General features: G+C 42.0%; 1 protein-coding gene across 1 annotated transcript in view; it reads right to left on the minus strand.

The window, feature by feature from the left end:
- plekhh1 (pleckstrin homology, MyTH4 and FERM domain containing H1) overlaps positions 1-18,092 on the minus strand; it is a 36,286-nt gene extending 18,194 nt beyond the window's left edge. The window contains exons 1-7 of the mRNA XM_014991947.2: positions 17,464-18,092; positions 11,537-11,714; positions 6,208-6,270; positions 4,488-4,637; positions 4,309-4,392; positions 4,083-4,164; positions 683-865 (exon numbers count right to left, since the gene is read on the minus strand). Coding sequence (XP_014847433.2) covers positions 683-865; positions 4,083-4,164; positions 4,309-4,392; positions 4,488-4,637; positions 6,208-6,270; positions 11,537-11,680 — 706 coding nt within the window. The 5' untranslated portion in view covers positions 11,681-11,714; positions 17,464-18,092. The remainder of the gene's footprint in view (positions 1-682; positions 866-4,082; positions 4,165-4,308; positions 4,393-4,487; positions 4,638-6,207; positions 6,271-11,536; positions 11,715-17,463) is intronic.
- Positions 18,093-18,485: the final 393 nt, after the last annotated feature.

Below are 18,485 nucleotides of genomic sequence, written 5' to 3' on the forward strand. Positions count from 1 at the left end.
TTCCTTTAGCGAACACCTGATCGTTGGAGCAAAGGATGAACCTGAAGCTAAAAAAAATACTTCTAACACCAACATGTGAAAAACTCAGGCCTTTCTAATCAGTTTGACATCGACACAGTGTAGGGCTGATCTGTTGCCGATTATTTTTGGATTAACTGATATCAGGTGCTTAAAATGAGATTTTCCTTACTGAATTCGAACCAAGTTAATATATTTACAGACTAAGTTTTTTTTTGTTTCATCTTCAGTGCAAAATGAGTATTCTTTGTACAAGTTTGACATAATTACTGCTCTGTGTTGTTTTGTTTCGTCAGCAAATGGCTTCTTTTTGTCTGTATACTCCAGTTAAGGGTTAACCGATGATTATTACAGTTACTGATTCATCACGATTAATCTGGTTAATCGTTTCAGCACTAAAAGCAGTGTGCTGTTGGGGAGCGGAAGAAAACCAACAGTTTTTCTAATATTTCAACAACAACAACAAAAAACTAGAAGTGTGGTTTGGATCAGTATTCAGTGTTTGGTCTTCATGGTGCTACATGTTCACTGCTGACTTCCTTAAGCAGACACTTGAACAGCGACTTGTTTTAGTCTATCATGAAAGCCCCAATGGAATCAATTGATGTTTGTGGGTATAATATGGTAGAATGTTAGAAAATAATCCAAATTAAAGGCAGTCCACCTGTTGGCAGGCTCTTGATGTTAGAGGCTGCCCCACGCAGACCAGTCTGTCTCCAGCTGTCATCCTGGGCGGGCGGCGTGCCAGGGCAGCTGGGAGGAAACAGAGGGCTGCTGGGCACCAGGTGGGCATCCAACACGGGGGAGGTGGCAGGGGATCCAGAGGACACAGGCTTCTCCAGGAGAGCTGCAAAACAAACAAAAAGCAGAGGGTATTCAAGCGACTGACACGCCACTCCGGCTAAGACCACCAGTCAACATCAGTCTAAGAGCATAATGGACGTCCCGTCAGCGTAAACACAGACAAGAGGAGGATTAAGGGACGGCCGTGGTGCAGAGATGAAGAGATTGCTGCTCTGCTGTCTCTAACTACAGGCTTGCTAAGCGGTGGAGATTGCACAGTTCAGCAGACCGTCCACACACAGCCATTCATCATAAGAAGCATGTTTTGCAGCGGTGTAAACACCAAGTGTTCAAGTAGAGGCTTAGAAGCGGCTCCAGTAGCGCACCACGGTGTTGGGTCAGGTATGAGCCGTTATCGTCTGGATGGTTTGAACGCCGCAACAGGAGATGCTCACCGGAAAGAAGCCCTCCGAGGGGATGAAGCAGATTATTCCACTGAATAAGAGAAATACTTTGTGTTGTAGGTGATGTGTGTGTATATATATATATATATATATATATATATATATATATATATATATATAAAAAATTCCCTTCTCACCCTCCGCGGGTGGTCTCTTTCATCCTCTGAGCTCGGGTCCTCTACCAGAGGCCTGGGAGCTTGAGGGTTCTGCGCAGTATCTTGGCTGTGCCTAGAACTGCACATTTCTGGACTGAGATGTCTGATGTTGTTCCTGGGATCTGTTTGAGCCACTGCTCCAGTTTGGGGGTGACTGCCCCGAGGGCCCCGATGACCACAGGCACCACTGTGGTCTTCACCTTCCAGGCCTTCTCCAGTTCCTCTCTGAGGCCCTGGTATTTCTCCAGTTTCTCATGCTCCTTTTTCCTGATGTTGTGGTCACTTGGTATTGCTACATCCACCACAACGGCTTTCCTCTGTTCTTTATCCACCACCACAATGTCCGGTTGGTTCGACATTACCATCTTGTCTGTCTGGATCTGGAAGTCCCACAGGATCTTAGCTCGGTCATTCTCCACCACCTTTGGGGGTGTCCCCCATTTTGACCTCGGGGCTTCCAGTCCATATTCTGCACAGATGTTCCTGTACACTATGCCCGCCACTTGGTTATGTCGTTCCATGTACGCTTTCCCTGCCAGCATCTTGCACCCTGCTGTTATGTGCTGGACTGTCTCAGGGGCCTCCTTGCACAACCTACACCTTGGGTCTTGTCTGGTGTGGTAGATCTGAGCCTCTATTGCTCTGGTGTTTAGTGCCTGTTCCTGGGCGGCCAGGATGAGGGCCTCTGTGCTGTCCTTGAGTCCAGCTTTCTCCAGCCATTGGTAGGATTTCCTGATATCAGCCACTTCAGTTATTTGTCGGTGGTACATCCCATGTAGGGGCTTGTCTTCCCATGATGGTTCCTCCAGCACCTCGTCCTCTGTTCCCCATTGTCTGAGACATTCGCTGAGCACATCGTCCGTTGAGGCTTTGTCCTTGATGTATTTATGGATCTTGGATGTTTCATCCTGGACAGTGGCTCTCACACTCACTAGTCCTCTGCCTCCTTCCTTACGGCTTGTGTACAGTCTCAGGGTGCTGGATTTGGGGTGGAACCCTCCATGCATGGTTAGTAGCTTCCGAGTCTTAACGTCCGTGGCCTTTATCTCTTCCATTGGCCAGCTAATTATTCCGGCAGGGTATCTGATTACTGGTAAGGCATAGCTGTTTATTGCACGGATCTTGTTCTTGCCATTGAGCTGGCTTCTCAGGACTTGCCTTATTCGTTGGAGGTATTTGGCTGTGGCTCCTTTCCTTGTGACCTCATCGAGGTTGCCATTTGCTTGTGGTATTCCCAGGTACTTGTAGCTGTGCTCTATGTCTGCTATTGTTCCCTCTGGGAGTGAGACCCCTTCTGTGTGGATGACCTTCCCTCTCTTTGTAACCATCCGGCCACACTTCTCTAGTCCGAATGATGTGGAGAGGGGGTTTGCACATTTTTCATTAGAAAGGCCAAATTTTGTTTATTTTGATTATGAAAATAATCAAAATAATAATATTTTAACAATATTTATTATAATAATTATTATTATTACATATATAGTGTGTGTATATGTATATATATATATATATATATATATATATATATATATATTTTTTTTTTTTTTTTTTTTTTTATATATATACCGTATTTAAATAAAATTTGTCCCAAAAACATATGGTGTAGTGGAATCAAGTATACGTGAATGAAAGGTTTGGACGTCTCTACGACATATTCCTGTTGGTGGTGCAGTTTTGTGCAGCCTGATTACAGATGAAAAGCACAAACAAGCTTGTCGAAGGCGATGCAGTCTAAACGCTGACTCAACGTGTACGCCTCAAACTGACTGGACAGTGACCAGTCAACCCACCCAATCAAAAACAGAGATTGCTATGCCGCATTCAGAGTCCAGAGACCGACCAGATAAGATTCCCATCTTGAATTTACTCAACAGAAATGTACAACATGCAGCCAGGAAAGTGAGCAAGGACACCAAAACCCAGAATAGAACCCTTTATTCCTGAGGACTTTAAAATGCAACAAAATAGCCGTAATCAGTTTGAGGCGCAACGACTGTGCCAGAAATTTGCACTTGCAACTCAAGCGGATCAGAGGCGGACTTCTGTTTTATTTCTGCACAAGCTGATAAGAAAGTGCTAAAATGTTTCAAATAACATACATATTTCATTTTATTATAATGGTTACAAAGCTTTTTTTATTTTTTATTTTTTTTGAATGTGGAACATTTTTGACCCAAATTTGTGCCCGTAGGGAGGCTGAGAAGTAACAATCTTTATATGAGATGACAAGAAGGGGAGTGCAAACCAATTCAGATATTTTAGAACTGAAGAATCAGCAAAAAAAAAAAAAAGAAAAAAGATGTGCAAGCATCACTCATGATGAATAACAGGAGTAACATTTAACTTGTTATCAAAGTAAAGCTTATCCAGTAGGCTGATTCATGATGTCTTATTCGGGCATGCTTCTAAGCTGTTTTTTTTTTTTAGCAAGACAAAGACGGGGTGAATTCTGCAGCAGCGCTTCCGTGATTCTATAATAAAAATTTACACATTTCCTGACCCATTTTCCTGGTGCAAGTTTAAAATCGGCACACAAAACATGTGATTCTTAACTGCGATCCAAGATGTCTTCTCCAATAGACACAGTGACGCTAATTGGAGAATGAAGAGAAACTTAATTTTCACGCGACAGAGCATTCCAGCTCGTTTTGTGAGAACTCACACTGCAGCTTGTCCTGCAGCAGCACAATCTGCTCCGTCTGCTTCACGTTTGCGAGTTTCAGCTGCTGGTTCTCCAGCTCCATCTGCAGAAGAGCACAAGTAAGCAGGGTTTGCACCATAAAAGGTAAGGCAAAGTACTCGGTTCTATCCATGTTCGCCGGCTACTGTGTACTTAACCAGCCGTCTCTGTTTGTTTAGTGGATTCATCTGAACATGCCCGATCTTACCTCTCTGAGCTTAAACGTGACCCAGTCTTTAATCTTGGCAGCCTTCTCTTCGATAATTTTTGCCTCCTGGGCTCTGACTAACATCTGTAACGCAGAAAATAGGATTTGCGGGCTTCGACTTACACTTCAGGCACATAAATAGACGTTTCCCGTCTTTATCTGAAGCTTCGGCCCCGTACCTGTTGTTCCAGCTGGACCTCTAATCTCTTGATTACAGCATCCTTCTCCTGGAGCTGATTGGTCAGGTCCTGATACTTTTTGTAAAGCGAGTTCTCCGAGTCGCCGGTTTGCACGTTTGCAGACTTCAGCTTCTCTTCCATGACCTGGATCTGAAATGCAAAATTGAATGTGCATTTAAACAATGTCAGCTCAAATCAATGCGATCCTCTTCAGTTTTCGCCGACTGCTGACGAGGCAATGATTAAAAAAAAAAAAACGAGCATGCCATTTGCCAGCTCTGCTCAGAAAAACCTTTTAAAGCCCTGAGGTAGTTTTTGGGGTTGAAAAGACACGGTGTCCTTAAATTACTACCTACAGAAAACACCTGGAGCAGGCAGAAATGATGGAAAATTCACGATTAAAGCCGACAGCATGAGAGCAGAGGAAACGTAAAAAGAAAAAAAAAAAAAGACAAACGCTTTATTATTTGTGGTAAGGCAAGCTAGGATAGTTCATAATTAGGTTGAAATGTGAGGTAGCCCTCAAGTTTTACACTGGATTCATTCTGTGTATGTCAGCAGTATATGGGTACTCCCTTTGATTTGTTTTTACATACTCCCAGCTCTGCCCTTCTGTGTTTAGCTGCGTCTCTTTCCTGCGTAAAGACACTGAAGGAGCTACTGTTGCCCACAAGTTGACGTACTCTTTGCTTTTCTTTCCCAAATAAAACATGGCTGGTTCAGTGTGTTTGGGTTTGTTTGTGTCTTTTTTTTTCCTGGACAATGCCACTGACACAGTTGTTGCTGATATAACATTTATTTCTAATTCAAATCACTTCTGTGTTCAGAAGTGTCTTGACCTTTGTGTGCTCCAAAAAAAAAAAAAAATTCCCAAATGCGTTTTTAACCCTGTCTCTTTTCCAGAGGAATCTACTTAGTTAGCAACTGTCAGTATTAGCTTTGTGACTCTCTTTGTTTCCAATAAAAAATTAAAAAAAACATCCCTCTGTTTGGCTGTGTTTTATCAGATGACAGACCTATAAAAAAAGTCACGTGTATTAAGGTAGGTTCTTAATGCATAAACTTGTGAAAACTGTATGAACCATTATAGAATTTGAAATGAGGAAGAGGCAAAAGAAAAAACAAACATATTTTCTCAACTGGTTTTTTACTTTGTTCTCAACAAATCTAAACTACTTCATAGATTACATTGATGCGCTGAAACAAACTGACAATGTTGAATTATTTTTTTTTTTTGTAATTTTAAACACCTAAAATGGTTGCTGCTTTGTAATCAGGTAATGTGGTAACACATTATTTGACGGGGTGTGCATAAGACTGACATGAATGAATGTCATAAATGTGACATAACACCTGTTTATCAATTATGACTCTTCATAAATAATTACAACTGTTGTCCTGGAGTTTCATTCAGTAAATAATGCCACTTTTAATGCAAAGGTGCCAAAAAAAGTTGCATGAAAAGTCCATTACAGTGTAAACTTTGCATTATTCAGTAAATAATGACACTTTTAATGCAAAATTCCATTAAAACTTGCATTAAAAGTGTCATTACTTACCAAATGACACTTCATGACAACAGTCATAAGCATTCATAAAGACTCCTTCATGTTCATAACAGGCGTTACGTCGTGTTTGTGGACAGTGTCGTGTCATAAATACATAATATTCATATTTATTTGATTTCTATGATCAAAATAAATCACATTTTAGCCATTACCTGTTTTTCAGCTTTCTCAGCCCTCTGATCGGCTTCTGACACCCTGTGCTCCAGCTCCTGCATCTGTAATGCAGAGAAAAATGTTAAAACATATTTCAACACATCAACTGTTTCTGTCGGAGGGAAGAAGTCGGTACTAAGCGCGGTGAAACGCCAAGTGTAGCTTCTTCAATAAGAAAATGACTTACAACACCAAAACAGAAACTAGCATAAGAACATAAGCTGACCTCATGTTTAAAAAATGGATGCAGGCTATAATGTTGACAAAAAGACAGACTAATGGCTGGAAACGTTCTGCAATCTAAGAAACACCTGGTGGAACATCTAGCAACTTAGCTAATTAGTTGAAATGGCAACAGGCCAGAAACCCACTGACTCATCTTTGGGACCTCGGGCAGCACTGCATTAAAACCAGACACGAGTCTCAGCATTCGCTCAAGAACGCCTAACAATGCAAGCTTGAGATAAAAACCCTCCTCGTCGCCAGTTTTTATGTGGAGGACAACATCTCTCCCACTATAAATGTAGATAACAGCAGTGTGGCTGCGCACGCGCCGTCATCACGACAGTTCACACATCTGCAAGCACCTCGTCGCACACTCCTTAGAAAGCCTGGACGGCCTTTTTCTTTTTTCTCGTGAGTTCAATGACCCGGTTTAAAGGAGAACAAACACGTTAGTGGATTCTTTCTGGTTGAGAGAAACGTGTGAATTCCCCCTAGACGCTGTGTTTTCTCCATCCATCCTGTTTACTCCTCATTGCCTCCATAAAGGCCAGCATGTAAACACTTCTCTTCAGCCAGATTAAAGTCCGACAAACAGCCGGAGGATCGGGGGTGAAGACCGACCGTCAGCTATTGGTGGAATGACTCGTCTGGCTAAGGTCAGCGGGGGCGAAAGGCTTCGTCGACAGACAGAAGCAAACTGAAATCATCTCGCATTTGAAAGCTAAAGACCTTCAGAAAAAGCAAATACAAGAGGTGAATTTAAGGCCCCTCTAAGGTTCCAACGTTGGAAGGAAGATGGAAGAACAAGAAATAAAAATGGAGGCAACATCCTGCTAGACGCAATTTCATGTAAGCTACGGCAATTCAAACATCTTGAAGACACATTACAGTTAATTAACTACCCTAAAATGTACTCTATCTCTCAAAATTAGTAAAATGCATGCGTTTATTTTTTGCCTTGGGGCGTAACTAATCTCCACATACGACCTCGTTACACCGGCCTTTTCCGTCTCCACTTGTGTGATACGACATTGTCTAATTCTGTGGTAATTCAGCCATACGTGACGAAACCAGAGAGCAACATGGTCTTTATGTTGCACGACGCAAGAGGGTTGTAAACGGTGGTCACTGTTGTGCGCAAACAAGCTCGTTCATAAGTGGGGATAACATTTTTGGCAAACTTTGAAACTTTATTATACTGTAAATATAGCGGAGAGAGAAGGCTTGTAAATGGCCTGAGACCAGGAATTGAATTTCTTTCATTTACATTAGAAGGTATTTTGACAACAGATTAATGTATTTTTTGTTTTATCATTATCAATTTGAATTTTACGATCTAAATATAAGAGCTATCACTGCTCGTGTAAAAATGGTGATGGTTCACAATTCCTTTGAAGGTTTTTCCAAGTTAGAAGATATAAATATACAAAGATGCCACAGCTGTTTAAGCTTTCGGTTAGGAATGAATCCAGAGTCATACGCACATCTAAGGGATCCGACCACTTCCTAAAACATTTAGACATCCTACGAAACGCCTACAAAGACAACAGTTTAGATTTTTTTTAACAAGTGTATAAAAAAGGACAAGATAAATGAGAGTTCTTACACACTGCAGTAAACCTTGTGACTTTTCAGCACAATCCATTCCTGACCGACACTGTGAAGATCAAACCATGTGAGGCTAAGTGATTAATGTAATTTGTCCTAAATTGAATTAGAAATGGTCAGCTGGCGCAGGTTAGGCTCGCTACTGCTGTGCTGCATCTGAGACGAGACTTCGGAGAAAGTTTTTCAAATCGTTTCCGGCTATGCCTTTGTGATTTGTAGCAGAAATATTAGAGCAGAACATCTCGTACAGTAAACAGCAGCTGCTTCCATAATGTCCACTGCTCTCTTTGGTTGCTTACTCTCTGCAAGTGTTTGCTTGTAAATTAGTTTCTCTCAGTGGTTAAACAACCATAGAATACCGTGCATCATTTTTGACCCATCTGCTTCCTCTGCAGATACGACCATATGTACTGTGACAACCCTCTTCTTTGTGAAGTTGTTATTGAGAGAAGAAAACTCAAAAGGTAGGGTTTTGTTTGTTTTTTTTGCGATAGTGAATTCTTTTAAAATGCCGTCACTGGAACATTAAAAGCCTTCAGAAACTGTCACATTTTGGTATTTTCATCCCCCCCCCCCAAAAAAACTATTTTCCTGTACAGACCTTTCTAATTAGGACTTGTTAAAATCCACAAGTTATACGGGGTTTCTTCCTCTCTTCCTTATTTCGTCTGACTCACTGGCCGCTGCTGGAGATAAGTCCTATGTCAAAGGCAAACTGCGTCAACTTTTTCTTTTTTCACTCATGTTTTTCCATTCCTAAGTGGGTCAATGCATAAAACACTCCTAACTTGGCAAGCGGCGAGATGAGGAGCATGAAGCGGTATTTCCAAACAGCAATAAGATGACAGCATAGTAGTCCCCCGTTCCACACTAATCCACACACACAGCGATGCGGGCCTTCACTGTAAACCTTCCATGTGATTGTGCTTCATTACGCATGTAAGTTATTGCAGGAAGGAGCAACAGAAACTCCTAAAAATTAGGTATCATCATGTAAGACAACAAAAAAAAAACTGTGGAATAATCAGGAAGAGAACTAAGGCATGAAGAGCAGTACGTTTGTGACCGTCTGAAATGACCACGTATAAAACGGAGCGCCTTGACGCCGAGCAAGAGAGTGTCATTTTCATTTAACAAACATTTAAATCTAAATCAGAGAGCTGCAAAAACACTAAATTAGAACCTGACACTTTTGCCTGTGGTGTTTCGTGAGTAAAGAAGAAGGTGGTGTTTTAGGTCAAATTGCTCTTAATTATAATTCAGCAAAATAAGAAGCTGTCCAGGCTGGGAAAACAAACGTCAAAGCATGGAGAAAAAAAAAAAAAAAAAAAAAAGGGGTGGGGGAGGGGGGGTAGCTTCAATAAATGCCACTGACAGAATTTTACTGCCGGAGCCTCTTTCTTTAGGAATACTGGTTTTTTAATTGTTATGGAAACGTTCATTTGGACTCATCAATGTTGTATTTCATCTTTTTTTAATTTTTTTAATAATCCGTTTTCATTACTCATTGTAAAATGATTCCCCATCCTGGTCACGCCACAGTTCTGCTGTGAACCGCTCCCAATCAACTTCATCTGCACAAAACTAAGATGTAACCTTCTCCACGTTTCCCCATCGTGGGGGGAAACAATTTGCAATGTTAATCAGCTGACAGAGGTTGCCAGGTTAGGGGAAAACCCCTTTTCGGACCATGAGTGTACTCCTCCCTGAATATTTCAGCGATGAGATGTTTCGTACTCCACCGTTTTCACTTTTCAAATGGGCTTCTGGACAGCATAAGATCTGACAGGGGAGGTGGAAGGACACAGCATGGAGTCGTCTTCCTCTTATCGACCACACGGTTGTGTTTGGACTCTAAACATCCTGACGGCAGACCAAATGTGACGCTCTGCTCTGCCATGGAGTTCGGCGAGGACACAGAGGGTGAGAACCACTACGACAAAGGCAATCTGAAGCCGTTGAGTTGGACGACACAAATACTTCCCCAAAGTCAAAACGGTGGAAAAGTTGAGACGCGACTCATCCTTTGCGTCTTTTAACGGGCACCAATTTATATCCCGATGACTGCTTTCCAAAAAGGTCAGAGAATCGGTTTTGTCGGCAAAATTTTACAAGCATTTGGTCGGCTGCTGTTTCCGCCAGCTAAAGAGGGGGAGGAATTACCAGAACGCATGAGCTTCAACATTCCTTTCAGCTGAAAGTTTAACCTACTCTTGATGACACACCATGACTGGACCAAGTGTTTACCAAAAGCGATGGGTAATCTCGTGTATTTACGCACACAAATAAACAGTCATCAGCACCTGGAGTTCAAACCCATCCACGTGCTCTAATTGTTTCCTCATGCACGTAAATATGTAAATACACCATCGTACCGCCCTCTAGTCGTCGCAGACTATAAACAGAGCTTTTCCACAACAAAAGTCCGCCGATGAGAAGCAGATGAGTGAAAAGTATTCGCACATTATGCAGAAATTCTGTACTGGGAATTTCTTTGAACGTGAGGAAAACTGGTGGACACTAAAAAAATATGTATATTTTTTTAGTTTCCAATTTGTCTGTGCTGAAGGTTCCCTTGGAAATTTAGCTCATTTTATGCTTTGCAAGTTTAAACTACTTCAGTAATTATTTAACAACTTCACTCTGATAGAGGAAGATGGAAATTATTAACACACATCACACATGCAAAGTACACAAATTTATATATATTATATATATATATTACTAGTATTGGTTATATCATGCCAAGGTTTTCTTAAAAACACTGTGATAACTTTGAGGCCACATCGGCCACACCTCATGTAAAAATCAACCACGCTAGCTGTGGTAACTGTGCTAACCATGCTAAATGCTAATTTCAGATGTTAAAACATCTCTCCGTCTTTGTTTTTGCCGTCTGTTTATCTGCGGCGTCACAGAAAACGTTCTCTCTTTCACATTGCCTTATAAAAATTATGGTTCACAACAGAAAAGTGATATAGCCGCAGCAAATCCAATGGGACGTTGATAGTTTGAATAAAACAAAATTACAAAAGTTATTCTAATGTGCCTTAAGGAGAAAATGAAATCTGATCTTTTTTTGGTTGTTTTTGCACAGATTAATCTGGATCTTAATCTAGAGGATTTTGTAGCTTTGGATTTTCAGTGATGCACCTCTCCAGCCTGTATGTGAGAAAAATATAGTTTTATCTTCTTGTAATATGTTATTGTTCAGATACATTATTAACTTGTGTAGAAAGGAGAAACAAAGTTATTTATAGTTACTAAAGAACAAACAGAATCAACCATTATACAAAATCAGTGATTGGATGTTGGCTGTTAAATCTCAGATTTTTTTTGTCATAAAGTCTCTTCGTTTCATCTCTGAATTGAATCCGTAGCTAAGGCCACATTCCCATATTTCTGTCCAGATTCCAAAAATGATGGCGCCCTGCTGAGTTGTGTTTTGGAAGAGACCAATCCAATTGCGTGTGCCGCCTTTTCTCACCGTCTCACCTTTTCTGCCAGCAGCTCTCGGATTTTCCCTGCCTGCAGGCGGAACCTCAGCAGCTGCATCTCCAGAGCGACGCAGCGTTTCTGCCAGTCCACGCTGGCCGCTCCTACGGCTCCGGCTCCGCTGCTCTCCAGCACGTCAGCCATGGCGAGGATTCAGGCCTCCGCCTTTGGACTCGGGCTGGAATGAAAAGTGGGGAGAGAAAAATAAATAAATAAATAAATAAAAAGCTTTTGTTAGACCAGCCCATGAAGAATAGCTGCAAAGCACTAATTTAGTTCTGAACACGAGGCACAGCTAGTTCCGAGACGGTATTTCTGTGTTCAGTCCAGCTCCTGTTTTCATTTACACCACAAGATGATGAAAAAAAAAAGAGATTAAACATCTAAAGGAGCTTGTTGCTGACCACATTTCCCATGATTCACGGAGGAAGCGTGAGCAAAAAGCAACCCCTAATGATGAGTCAGGAGTGACACGACTTAAATGAAAGCTTCCTCTACCTCTCTGTGTCAGAGACACGTGTAGCTGAAATGAAACATGCACACGCATACATGCTGGTTGCACAGAAACAGACTGTCGCGGCCTGCATCCCCCCTCTCTTTCTTTTCCTCCATCTTTTCTCTACATGCCCACACACACTGAACAAAACCTCAGCGGGGAGGCACTGAGTGGGGGGAGCTGGAGTTCCCAGGCCTGCCTGCCCACCACAAAGCAGGTCAGAGCTCTGCTTTTTAGCCCAATTACCTACTAACCCAATCCCCCTGCCCCCTCCCCAGCCACCCACCCGCAACTCCCAGTCCATGCAATCCCTTCTTAATTACAAGGAAGGAGCGAAACAGGATCCTGCGCTGCACAATAGTGCCTTTCAGCATGACAGTCCCATCACAGCTAGAGGCTGGAGCCGTCAGCTTGCCTCTGCAGAGAAAAGAGGAAAGAATGTGCGACAATGAATGGGCAGGGAGCCAAAAGCAGAAAAACCGGTGCATTCAAGTTATTTATTTTTTTTTTACCAAATCCTGACTTGGCTTGTTGACCAGTTTGCATCGTCATTCGCAAAATAATAAAAGCCCTACTGTGTGATCTTTAAGTAGGGTGAAGATGTCGAAAGGCGCAGCTGTCAAAAAGATGTGAAGAAAAATAAGTGAGGACGTCCTAGCTTGAGAGAAAAAAAAGAAAAAATAAATCAACACACAGCCAGACTGCGTCAGTAAGAGAGCAGACGTTCAAAGTCCAGCAGCTATAAGTGCACCACGTCGCTCCCCTACAATTAGCGTGCTCATAAATGCAGACCCAGCGGGCAAATTACAGAAGTCATGCCTGTGGAGGTTTCACCAGGCGACCGCTGTGCCCAGGCCGGACAAGTCAAGGTCCAACTACCAGCATCTCTCCTTCTCTCCGGGACAAACTTAGAGGTCTGTACTCTGAGCAAAGTCGAGTGGAAGAGGTGGAAAGGGGGGGGAGGAGAGCCAGCCAGAAACCCTTTTTTTTGGTCAAACCGTGAGGAGAGCAGCGTCAGAGCAGAAACAAATGTAAACAAGCCATTTGCGCTGCCATGCTAGCTCTCTCTCTCAAGCAGATCCTTTTGTTACTTCAACAAAGGGTAAAGCTATAAAGCACCAAAAAAAAAAAAATCATTGAAGTAGCAGAAGATTGTTGACACGCTGCAGGCAAAAAAACTTAAAAACGTATTTCATTTGAATTTCATATTTTCTCACGACATACAATTCTTTTTTTCTTTTTTGGACAAACATCTGAAAAGTGTCGATGTGCATGTGTATCCAGCCCCGTCTGAGTTGGCACTTTGCAGAACAAAGTTTCACTGCAAATAAAGCGACCAGTCTTTGGGATGTCCGTCTCTACCAGCTTTCAACAATCTAGAGAATGGGGTCAGACTTTGGCTGCACAAGCTGGATTTACAGTGAGATTAAAATACACATATGTGGGGTATTACCTGCGTGTGTCATATGAAAGAAGACGGGCAAAACTGCGTGGGCATCGGTGTAAAAGGAGCTGCATTCAAATGCACGCCTCACCTTTTTTTTTTTATTCCTAAGGCTGTTTTCATACCGGATAGTGCGGGAGACTTGGTTTGGTCAAGGTTCAAAATTGCAACATTTGTTACATTTTCAGCTGGTGTGGTTTGCTTTCACACTGCACTATGTAAAATGATACAAAGCATTTAAAAAAAATAAAATAAAAAAATTGTTTCCCCTCCCCACCTGTGGCGGCGCTGCACCAAGAACCACCGAAAGAAACTATACGAAAACATCTGAAGAAGACATGAGCGCATGTTTCTTCACAAACGCAGATGGCGTAGCCTCAGACTTTAGGATTGTAGTATTTATCTTTTGCTTTTGGCAAAAGTCCACAAGTCATTTTTCTTGCTAGCGCTAAACTCTCGTGTTTGTTTTGGTTGTATTTATCCAGAATGCTCTGCACTGTGGTCTGCTTCCTGCTTTCGGAGCGGTCACATATGCATTCGAGCCGCACCACAGTTCACCTCAACCGAACCGAGACCAGGGATTCCAGGCAGACCAGGGTTTGCTTTTTTTTTGGTTCGAATCAGAATTCGATTCCTCAAAGAAACCAGATTTTCTAGACAAACGAACTACAGTTCGGTTAAAGCAGACTAAACGAGGGTGGTGTGAACGCACCCTAAATCAAGCGTACATAATTTTGGATAATGTAAAAAGATTTGTGTGTCGGTATCCCCCCAGGTTAACTCTCAAAAGGTTGTCAGTTTGATATTATGACTTGTCTGTACCGAAAACATTCGATTCTGTATATCTTCATGTTCCCCAAAAAAAAGAGAGAAGATGATGGCTTGAACTGTTGAGTCTGTCTCCAACTCAACGACCTTGGGAGCTGCTCCGCTTTAAACTGCTTGCAGGATCTTGCAGACAGTCCCAGCCAGAGCAAACACTGGGAAAAGTGGGCCCAGTATTTAGAAATGCCACCACAGTAATCCCGACAGGATGCTTTCAATGACTGCTATAACAGTCTGCTGCTTTCCACTGACATGTTATTCCTCCGAGAGTGATAGCGTATCCATCCAGGACGCAGATGGCAAACGATTTCTATGGAATCGTTTGTGATGTTTTTTTTCTCTGGCATGACCAGCCAGATGAAAGAGAAATGCGGCACACGTACAAGTCTGAACTGTAGTAAGCAAGTTCTTCCATTTTTCTTTATTTGAATCATCAGATTTTCAAGCACACGCACTACGCAGTAGAGAGTCGTAACTCTTCTCTTTGGAGCACAGACACACACACACACAAGGAGACATAGAGAAACAGATTGGAAACAGACACGTGTGCATAGGCACTCACACAGGCAGAGGCATACATTGCTGAGCATGCAGCTGCGGTGATGTAAGTGATTAGGTGGTTCAGTGATATCATTCCCAGCAGACATTTTCAATCTCCGCCACTGCCGTCTCTTCTGTCGGGGTCCGAATTGGCACCTCCTGGAGTTTTTTTGGAAAATGAGAATGACTCCCGTCAAGGCGGAGCGTTGAGCGCAGATCTGGGTCAGTCGCTGCAGGTTTGTGTCAGCGTGGCAGATCCCCGTGTGTGTGTGTGTATGTGTTTGTACATTATGGGTGACACAGACAAATGATCTGAGTACGAGGGCTTTAGACGTTGCCCCTCGGTCCTAACATCGTTGTGGTTCTTACCAGTCGACTGAGCTAGTCTTACATTTTTTGTTTAAATTTGTTGCATTTTACAGCTGTAGCACGTGCGCGCTCACATGTACGGCACAAAAATAGTTCCAATCCCGAGTCATTGTTTCCCAACCTTTTGAACCCCCTACCCCAACATGTGCAAAACAGCTTCAAGTGAAAAAAGATTAAAATGAAAGTAAAACTGAACAAAGAGCACAATAAATGTCAGTCCCAGAGGTCAGCCTGCCTCACAGCACACCCTGCATCACCTCTTTTCTTTTCCCTCCTTGCACTCCTTTCCTCTCCTCCTGCAGCGCCTTTCCCACCCTCCTCTCTTCCCTCCTCCAAGCCACTGCCAGGCGAGCAAACCTGCAGCTCTCTCTCTCTCAGACTAGTTCAGGTTAATGACAGACCTCAACAAAAAAAACTGACCACACTCATTATCAGTCTCTGACTTAAACACAGGGTCCTGACATTCCTCTGCTCTGAGGTGTAAACATCTACCTCTGCAAGCTCTCCTGCCCCTCTGTGCTCAGGTCGTGGCTTTCTGTCCAACCCTGCATGGAGGCAGGACTAATTTTTCTGCAGGAAAAAAAAATGGGGTAACAAATGTAAACAAATAATAATAAAAAAGCAATAGGTTAATGGAGTATGGATGTGTATTTTTTAAATGCCCTGAAGAGTAAAAAAAAAAAAAGACTGCAAATGATTAATGTTAATAATCAAGTCAATAGAGGTTTTTGAAACATTCCACTGCGGATACAGAGAATCTACTGAAAGGATGCAAATGAAGAGGAAAACCAAGAAAAAAAATGAAATGAGCGTCATTAAAACAACTTTAATCATTCCAATGCTGAATACTCACTCATTTAAGAATTAAAATTTAGAATTGTACAGGTTTTAAGTACACATCACGTGAGATGCATCTAACTGGGAAATGTTTAGAAGCAGTAGAACGCGTTTTAGTCTCGTCTGAAGTAGGAGTGACTAATCCCTGTCAATTCTGCCTGCAGGCCTTCATCACATCTTCTTCAACATGTAAGAATTATGATCTCATCCAGAAAATCTACTGCCTCAAAAACATGTATACATGATTCATGCTTAATCTCCCGTTAAGCCAACCAGCCCACTAAGTGGAGGTGATGCACCTTTACGCTGATTTAACCAAATGGCAACAAAAAGACACAGTAGACGATGACGAGTACGTTTCTGGTGTGTTCTTCTTAAACTCGGAAGTCTGGTTTTCCCAGGTTTATAAAAGGAAACATGAAAATGAGCCCCCGACGGTCAGAACCCTGACATGCCTCCCACACGTATAGGATAGTGAAAGTTTCAATTATTAACCAATTCTTAGAAGTTCTGATGGAAAGTACCATAGTAAACCAATGACATGCATGACAATATGTACCTCTACTTGCAAACATGCCTTTTTTAATGGTCTGAATAAACAGAATGGAGAGAAGTACAGTTTTAGTTGCTTATATGATCACCTTGTATTTTCAGTACCTAAACAACCAAAAAGTCCAACTGGCTTTCCAACTTTTACCTACAAACACACGTAAAATCACAATTTCCAACGCAAATCAATGCACCAAGACGCCTTGTGTGATGTCACATGGACTGCGTGTTTCTTTATAGGAACTAGATTTTTTTTATTGTTGATTAAATAATGACTTACTTTAAAAAACAGACAAATACATGTCCTGACCATTACATGTAGTTCTATAAGTGGAAAACTATATATAAAGCTTGCTTGATTAATTCTACCGGAAGGTCTAGATTTAGCTTTAAACCCTAAAACTGTTTATAACATATCTTCTGAATCGGTCTGCAAATGTTCTAAAAAGTATAAACTTTATGCCAATTCTGCTCCTTATTTTACTCCACAAGCTAGCTGAAGCTTTAATTATCTTTATAGCTACTCCGAAGGGCACAATGTGATCAAATTCTCCACGAAAACGGCCACCGGCAACAGGTGTGCGCACTGCTATAGCTCCATTATATGGTTGCAGCAGCAGCAACCATAAACTGTCGGTCAGCAAGAAAAAAAAAAAAGAAAGAAAAAAGTTCAGCCAGACATCTCTCAAAATACACAGCTGTGCTGGCGTTATTTTTGTTTGTTTGTTTGTTTGTCCAGAAGAGCCTCCCGAGGCGAAGTTAACAGTATCCCTCCGGCTGTCTGCTAACAGGAGGGAGGATAGTGACAGTCGGGGAGCTCACGCGCTGTAGTTTTGACAACAGAACCGCTCGCGGCGGCCGCTTTACCTTGTGACTTTGTTGTCTGTCTCCTCTTCTCTCGGGTCTCTTCCTCGGCGATTCGTCGCAGTTCGGCTCATAACCTGCCCTCCGCTCTGCCGTCTTCCCCTCCTCTCCACTCATTCATCTCATTTATTCGAGTTTTCATATGAGCTCTGCGGCCGGTCAGTGGCGCCACTGCTGCCGCTGCCCTTCGCTTGCTTTTGAACTCTCCGGTGAAACTCACTCATAGCTCCATTCAACAGACTCATCCCATTTTCCTTTAAAGGGCCGAAAGCAGGATCAAATTTCTCCAAGAGTCAGGCCCCCTCTTGTGTGCGCAGGAGTTGCTCAGGATATTGCATAGGGCCGCCTTGGATTTTAAAGAGTTTGTTGAGGTGAAGATTAGATATTTAAATACTGGCCTACTATCTGTAACTACTCTAAAGTTTTTTGAAAAGAAAAGAAAAGAAAAATACTTAATAACTTAGAACATTGATTTTTATGACTGACTAACCTTGCAGAGTAGCTGCGTTTCTTTTAACCATAGCGTTGCGTAAATTGAAATTAATAAAAATAAATTAGCTTAATGGAAACACGCCATTTAAAAAAAAGCATGTGAAAAAATAGTATCGAAAGATACCTATTTGCAGAACTGCAACGGAAACACTTTTTTTTCATCTCACGAGTCACGTGATCAGCAACCGGATGTTACTTCCGGCGAAAACCAGGAAAAAGATGACAGGAAGTAGTCTTTGTTGTGATTTGTTTTGTTTGTTTTTTCTTTCTCACAGCACAGCATAGTTCATAAAACGTTGTGCGCGTCAGTCGAACTTAATCGCCAATTACAATTTCCCCAAAATGCTGCATACATAGTAGGTCCCAAATATAAGGGACCTGTCACTCCATCTGCTGATTAACACGCTAGTGGCGTGAATGAATTATGCATATAGTCAGTTCTTTACATAATTTGAACAAGCCTATTCACAGATAATTTAAATTTTCTTTCTTATTTAATAGAAACACCACAATGGCGAAATTGTATTTTTTCA

Source organism: Poecilia mexicana, unplaced genomic scaffold (assembly GCF_051168715.1).
Source record: "Poecilia mexicana isolate PSO_F unplaced genomic scaffold, ASM5116871v1 scaffold_22, whole genome shotgun sequence".
In the NCBI taxonomy this organism is placed as follows: domain Eukaryota; kingdom Metazoa; phylum Chordata; class Actinopteri; order Cyprinodontiformes; family Poeciliidae; genus Poecilia; species Poecilia mexicana.